The 7,646-nt window shown below is 41.0% G+C and overlaps 1 protein-coding gene across 1 annotated transcript; it reads right to left on the bottom strand.

The window, feature by feature from the left end:
• Nucleotides 1-232: 232 nt before the first annotated feature.
• Nucleotides 233-5,667, bottom strand: LOC129738229 (serine protease grass-like). The gene is made up of 3 exons (XM_055729419.1): nucleotides 5,596-5,667; nucleotides 1,333-1,393; nucleotides 233-1,227 (listed from the first exon to the last, which is right to left on the bottom strand). The coding sequence occupies exons 1-3, from the start codon at nucleotides 5,665-5,667 to the stop codon at nucleotides 233-235; spliced, it is 1,128 nt and encodes a 375-aa protein (XP_055585394.1).
• Nucleotides 5,668-7,646: the final 1,979 nt, after the last annotated feature.

Genomic DNA, 7,646 nt, shown 5'->3' with positions numbered 1-7,646 from the left:
ATACATTTTCATCAAATGTGGTTCACCGCATTGAATCGCATTCACCGCATCGCATCGCATCGTATTCACTATGTCATCGGCCTTAGGCTTCTGATGGCCAATATATCTGCATTTTTGGGCCAGAAAAACAGTACACGCGATTGCGTGACGTGACGTGACAAACGTTCATTTTGGTTTCAGTGCCCCAGCCGATGGTACTCCTGTTGACCCTACAGGGCCCTATGAAATCCACTTAGATGTCCATGTGATCCAAGATCCAGTGCATGTGATTTCCAACCATTACCGCAAAGCCTGGACTTCCACTGATGCTGCACGTGTTTGATCCTCCGGAAATGATCCCGTACTGCACGTAATGGTATCGATGGTGATCGACCATGAGCTGCTGATAGGGACCCCCCGAATCTCCGGCACAGTGTGACTCCTTAAGATTTCCCACGGCACAGATCGTTCCTGCGACGGGACAATCATACCGGGTGCTATCAACGATCTGCAAATCAGCGTAGCGCAAAACTTTGGCGAACCCTCCTCCGGAAGTCAATCCCCATCCGGTGACCCGCAGACGTCGAGGCATGGCCAGGAGCAACTCATGGGTTATCGGTAAACATATCGGCTGTACCTGGCCCCGAACAATCTCGGCCATTTGGTTCAATTCGATCAATCCTACGTCGAAAGCACCGGTCCTTACGTACTCTCTAAAACTGTATTCGGGGTGCAGTATATGCCTCTTCACCGAATACTCACTGTAGTTTCCTAGGCATTCGTTTTCAATTGAACAATCCGGATCACTACCGGTGTCGTACTCGCCCAGACGAACCACATGAGGACCTAGGCGTTGGCGTAAGCAGTGAGCAGCCGTCAGAACGTAACGAGGATGTATAAGCGAACCCGCACAGCGCATTTCTTCGATTCGATATCGCAAATACGCCATCCAGGGATAGCTGCCAAGACCGGCTTCAACGCCGCCAGCGATTTTGTAGCTCACCGAAGGGAATCCGCACTCGCTTAACCCCAGCTGGCCGGCCTTCGGGTGCCGAATGAACTTACGATGTTGCTGCATGGCACAACAAACCCAATCCGGAAGGTTTTGATCTGGATGGCAGCGGCTTGGAGCCGTCCAGCTTCTCCCTCTCACCAAGGCATTGATACTGTGAACGGTTTCGTTCTCGCAAAAAGCTTCCGGAACGCAACGTCCAAGGTTGTCGCTGGAGTCGAAACAGGCGGGAAAATCTGTCCGAAGGGAATATTAAAAATTCAAATTAATCGATTTTAGATTTCCAGATTTCGAATTTTTCATTTTGTTTGAGTAAAATACATTTGAGGTCGTCTACTCACAGGGTTGGTTCTTTGGTTTTTTGAATCCAATAACTGAATCCTTAGGGCAGCAATAATACGTCTATTTGAAAACAATGGAAACAAAATTAGTAAGCCAATGTTTCAACTAAGCAAATATGATTATATTCTACCTTTTTTTTCTTCTTATAAATAAAAAAATTAGAAAATAAAGTGTTGATACATTTTGCAAACTACTGCAAACTAATAGCTTGATGATTTAGCAATTTCTGACGATAATTTTGGAGGTACGCGAGCATTTTAAAGAATATTTCTTGGCAATGTTTGTTTGAAAAAAAATTACATGTTTTCGTTTCGTATTGAAAAATCTCGATTATAGATAAGTTTTCTATTGTAAAACGATTTTTCCACTCGCTTTATAAAAACTAAATGCAAAAAAAAAAATATTTTGCAAAAAAAAACAGTTTCAAAACAGAATCGGACAATACCTAGTTAAAGTTTGTGCAAAAATTAAAAACCAATTTTTTCAACCTGTAGGTGTCGTGGCTATAGCCAATCTGGCCGGTTCCAGAACGAAATATGCCAAAGTTATCGGATTATGGCTTGCGGCATATTAAAGGAGCTTCCTCATGGCCTCAACATGAAGGAAAGTGAAGGGATGAGAAGTTAAACGTGAAATGTGAGACATGAGAATTGAGACTAGTGATGTCAACTTTCCAGATTTTGTCTGGATCTTCCGGATTTTTTGGACTTATGTCAGACATTTTTTTAGGTTTCCAAAATTTTGTCATTATCTACTTTCCAGACTTTTGAGTTTTGACATGAAATTTTTGACAGGACAGTAAAAATTCTGGTTGCTAGATGGCTGGAAATGATTCGAATTAGTAACTGAAGAGTTGAAAATGCCACGAAGATGGTTGTAAAACATGAAGTAAATCATAGAACGTAGTACTGCCGACACCACAACAATGCGGTCTCAGGAATTGATAGCGTATAGAATGTATGACTATTATCAAGTAATGAATATTATTTCCTAAACTGCAATATGGCGATCTGGCGACCAAAATGAAAGGTCGTCACCTAACATTCGCCATCCAGACTTTTCCAGATGTTTTTGAAAAAAACAGATGACATCCCTGATTGAGACACGTGAAGTGAGAAGCAAAAAATGAGACATGAGAAGTGAGAAATGAATAGTGGGAAGTTAGCCATAAGAGGATGGACCTCCCAAGTACCCATAAGCACTGAAATCTAGCACCAATTCTGCTCTAACGTCAACTATAGACTTGATTCTGTGCATCATATTTAAAGTGTGTTTCACATAGAATTTGGTCGCATCTTTTCATTTACTGCAGCGCCCCTAGTTGTTACATTGCGAATCTATTGACAGTATTTTGATGGTTTGTTTACTTAGTGGTGAAAATTTCATCAAGATTGAAGCAGTCAATCAAAAGCTATCGACGATGGAACGCGAAGGGCGAGAGAAAATTCTGCACACTTACGTAGAGAAACAGACGTGATCAGGGGTAAAGATCGCGAAATTCCTGAAATATCCAAAATCGACTGTAAATTCGGTGCTGCAACGTTACCGGGAGACCCTTACGGTGGATCGAGCAAAACAAACCAGGCGTAAAAGTGGAACATATGGCCGGAAGCTGCGAGCAAAGGTAATTTGATAAGTTCACAATAATCCTGGAATCTCCTTGCGTGATTTGGCGAGAAAGTTCAAGACGAACCACAGTACAGCTCGACGAATTTGTTTGCGAGAAGGCTTGCGGTCGTATCATGCAAGCAAACACCCTAGCAGGACGCTGAAACAAAACCTGGTTGCCAAAACCAGGGCAAGGAAGTTGTACGAGAAAGTGTTGACCAAGTACGACGGATACATTTTGATGGACGACGAAACTTACGTCAAAATGGATTTTGGACAAATACCCGGTAACAAATTTTACCTTGCGAAGCGTAAAGGGAATGTTGCGGGTAGATTCAAGTTTGTTTTCGCTAATAAATTTGCTCGTTAGTTGATGCTTTGGCAAGGGATCTGTAGTTGTGGGAAGAAGACTAAGATTTTCACACTGGCACTGGGGACACAATGAATGGAAATGTTTACAAAGAAGAATGTCTCCAGAAGAGGGTTTTGCCATTCATTCGGTCCCACAAAGGTCCGTTGAAGTTCAGCCGGGATGTCGTTAAGTGGTATAAGGAGAACAAGACCGTCTGTCCGGATTTTCGTCCAATCGAGAAATATTGGGCAATAGTTAAGGGCAAACTGAAGAAATGTGGCAGAACCATGAAAAAATCCGCTCAAATGGAAAAGTGGTGGAAAAAGGTGACGAATGAGGTTACCAGCAGTACTGTGCAGAAAATGTTGGGGGTATCACAAAAAAAGTTCGAAAATTCATCCGGAAAGCTGACGAATGATTTTTATGTATTTTTTTTTCCTAAAAGTGCAATGAAAACCCTACAAAATGACATTTTTACTTTTGTTGCACGTTATTTCTTTGCGGAGAAATGATCTATTTTATCCGACCAGATTCTTTGTGAAACAGACTTTAGATATTAGCTCTTTGAGCCAGGTTTGGCGAAATCAGTTGCTGTTTTAGTGCAGAAACTGGTATAACCCCATAAAAGCACTATATTGCATTGGTTGATGCTATAGCGTTGCGGGTAAAATGCTGGTAAAATGCAAAAGGCCTTCAAATGAGTTTTGATCATGCGGAAAAAAAATTTTTTGGTTATCGTTTGGCTTCATTTTTCTGCCATGATACTAAATTTGTTATTTGTTTATATTCGCTTATGCATCTCTCGGGTTGAATTTCCTACATGTTTTTTTTTTTATTTTTCAGTTGAAGATGACCTGGAATCGAACTCATAACATTTGACATTGACTCTGCTTGTGAACCTATCAAGTCCGCGTTAAATCTTTGAAAAAAAGCCCTATTTGAATCTAATTACTAGCAACCGGTGCACAGTGGTTTAAAACGCGAAAAACGTGATCATGGGCTTTTTGATGCCTTAGATGTCAAAATAGCTTAATAACGTGTTCTACAATGTTTCATTATTTTTAATTGCGCATATTTTGCCATTATTATTTTTCTGATCGATCTACCTAAAAGTGAGATATTTTTTTTATTTTTTGAATTTGTCATCCAATCAAAATGATGTGTTCAGAAAACTTGTAGACAATACAGTTTTAAAAAACTTTGTAAAAAACATTGAAGCTCTATCTCTCAAAACAACAGATTTATAGACATTTTTCTAAAAACTAACCTCAAAAAATTTTCGTTTAACTTCTTTCTTAGCGACTTTCGAGTCTTACTTTATATGAGAGAGTTGTAACAATTGTAAAAGTGCACAACTTCATTGAAGGTGTCAAGTTTCTATCTTGACGTTAAATGGTACTTTTTGTGTAATTACGTTTTAAAATTGCATATTTTCATTGATCCTGTTAATTCTTAACGTTATATTTTCCCACAATTTGAACTGTTCTAACAGCTTTGAAATTCAAGTGCTCCAATTATGTTCAGTTATGCTTTGATCTAGATTTGAATTACTCGAAATGTCAATGTAGAAGTCAAAAAGAAATCGAGAGCAAAGAAGTAAGACTCTCTTCCGTTCCAACCATCCTACCATACGGACGTAATAAAAAGTTTCCTAAACATCGTGGTTTACTTAAAATAAAAGTAGTCAGTTTTTTGTACAATAAAATTCGGTTTTTGATTAAAGCAAGTGGTCGGAGTTTTTAATAAGTTTTCCGGAAAGGCGATTCCACAACTAGACGTATCATAATTTGGTGCCGTGACCAGGATTGGTCCCCAAAAACCGACGGAACATAACTCAGGATCCATAACCACACTTGGACCATCGGAACAATTCCCCAGGATTTTTATAATTTACAAGGCCTGTTTTATTACGGGTACATGTGAGTACCTTTCCAACAAATTCCCGACATTTTTGCGGTGCTTCCTGTGTTCCCTTAATTACTTTCCCAGAGAAACTGACATCGGACAAGGTCGATATAGGATCGATCTAGTGCTACCACGTGTCTCCAATACCAAGTGATTATCCTGATTTGGATAGATTTCCTGCTTTCTACGGTACCCCGGCGTATGAAAGAATTGGTTTCCCATAAGGCTGTGGACGGACAACAATTTTGGCGGGTTTTCCAAAAAACATAACCTCATTCCCAAACTCAACAATTTTCCGTGATATTTATCACATTCCTGGTTCCTGGTTCCGGATTATTATAAAAATACAAGGCCTGTCTTTGGTCAGGCACAGGTGAGTGTCTGTCCAATAATTTACACCGTTAGCAAAAGGTGCTTCCTGGTTTTCCCATACCATTTTAGTGTTGCACGGTTCATCACGAGTCGACATGGCGACAACTGTGGAGAAGAGGCTAGCCAAAACGGAGCTGAAAAGGCGCAATATCATCGCATCGATTCAACGAATTGAGGATTTCCTGCACAACTTCGAACCGGAACGCGACGTGAACGAGCTACCTATACGGATTCACACTTTGGACCTGAAAATGGAGAGCTTCGAAGAGGTGCAAGCGGACTATGAAGGTATGGATGATTCTGATGCGTTTATTGCGGCTAATTCACTGCTCAGGGCTAAAATTGAAGAGCAATATTTCCGAACAAAGGGTGGATTGGTCTCGAAAGTTCCTCCAACAACCTCTAATTCCCCATCGCAACACACAACACAAATGGCGGTAAATATTCCTTCGGTAAAACTTCCCACAATCTCTCTCCCAACTTTCGATGGTGATCTGAACGACTGGCTCACGTTCCACGATTCCTTTAACTCCCTAATACATTCCTCCACTGAAATTCCGAGCATCCAAAAATTCCAATATTTACGCTCGGCACTAAAAGGCGACGCATTGGCTTTGGTAGAATCGCTTACAATAACTTCTGCCAATTATGTGGTGGCTTGGGAATCACTGCTGTCCAGGTATTCCAACAAATATCTCCTAAAGAAAAAACACCTGCAGGCTATAACATCATTTCCGAAGGTCATTTGCAAATCAACCTCAACACTACGAGCGGTGGTCGAAGATTTTCAACGTAACGTAAAAATCTTACAGCAGTTAGAAGAACCTACTATGCATTGGAGTAGTCTTCTTGTTCAACTTCTTCTTTATCGAGTTGATGATCAAACACAGAAGGACTAGGAGGAAGTAATTTCGGAGGGAAAGGAACCCAATTTTGAAAATTTAGTTGATTTTCTTACAAGAAAAATACGCACCTTAGAATCGTTGGCAATATCTTCAGAACAGACGTCGGTAAAGCAATTGAAACCATTTCCACAAGAAAAAACTATAAAACACTCCCAAATCCCAACCACCTCCCGGGTTAACACTTTTTCCGCAACTGATGGTTTTCGTCCAGGATGCCTCGCATGCAAGCAGTTTCACCCATTGATCAAATGCCCAGTTTTCGAGAGGATGCATCTCAATGAAAAATTGAACCTGGTTAACCGATCCAAAATTTGCAGTAATTGCTTCAGGAGCGATCACTTTGTACGAAATTGTACCTCGAATGTTTCGTGTCGCCTTTGCCAAAAACGGCACCACACTTTGCTACATCCTGGATTCGAAACTCCCACAACCACAAATCAAAACTTCCACCCAAATCGGCAAGGGCCACAATATAATCCACCATCTGGTCGTTCGGAATCCCAAGTTAGCAGAAATCCCAACTCCAATTCAACGGTTTCCGCGCACCCCGCTACTGTTCCACCTGGCGTTGACGTAATGTTATCCACGGCCGTCGTCATTTTACTGGATGCTTTTGGCAAACGACATTTTGCGCGCGCACTTCTGGACTCCGGATCTCAATGCAATCTCATGAGTGAAAGGCTTTGTCATCAACTTCGACTCCCAAGAACTCCCATAGATGTACCTATTTTTGGTGTTGGTGAGTCACGAGTAGAAGCAGTTTGCTCTTCGACTACAAAACTACAAACTAGATTGGGCGATTTTGAGATTCCACTGGACTGTTTGGTACTCCGTAACCTCACTGCTAACATTCCTGCTGTGACAGCCACGCTATCAACTTGCACCATCCCAAAGCAAATTACGTTAGCAGATCCGAACTTCAATATTTCCCATGAAGTGGATTTGATTTTGGGCGCAGAACATTTCTTTGCATTCCTGAAAGGTGGCCGGATTCAATTGGAAAATTCATCTTTGATTCTAATTGAAAGTATTTTCGGATGGTTAATTTCTGGTAAAAATTCCAATCGCCATACAATACAAGCTATTTCCTGCAATATTTCCTCGCTAGAGTCAATAAATCGCTCCGTGCAAAAATTTTGGGCTATCGAAGAAGTGGATGCAGCGGTTCCAA

The sequence above is a fragment of the Uranotaenia lowii genome, chromosome 1 (assembly GCF_029784155.1).
Source record: "Uranotaenia lowii strain MFRU-FL chromosome 1, ASM2978415v1, whole genome shotgun sequence".
Classification (NCBI taxonomy): domain Eukaryota; kingdom Metazoa; phylum Arthropoda; class Insecta; order Diptera; family Culicidae; genus Uranotaenia; species Uranotaenia lowii.
This window is presented reverse-complemented; position numbering and strand designations above follow the sequence as displayed.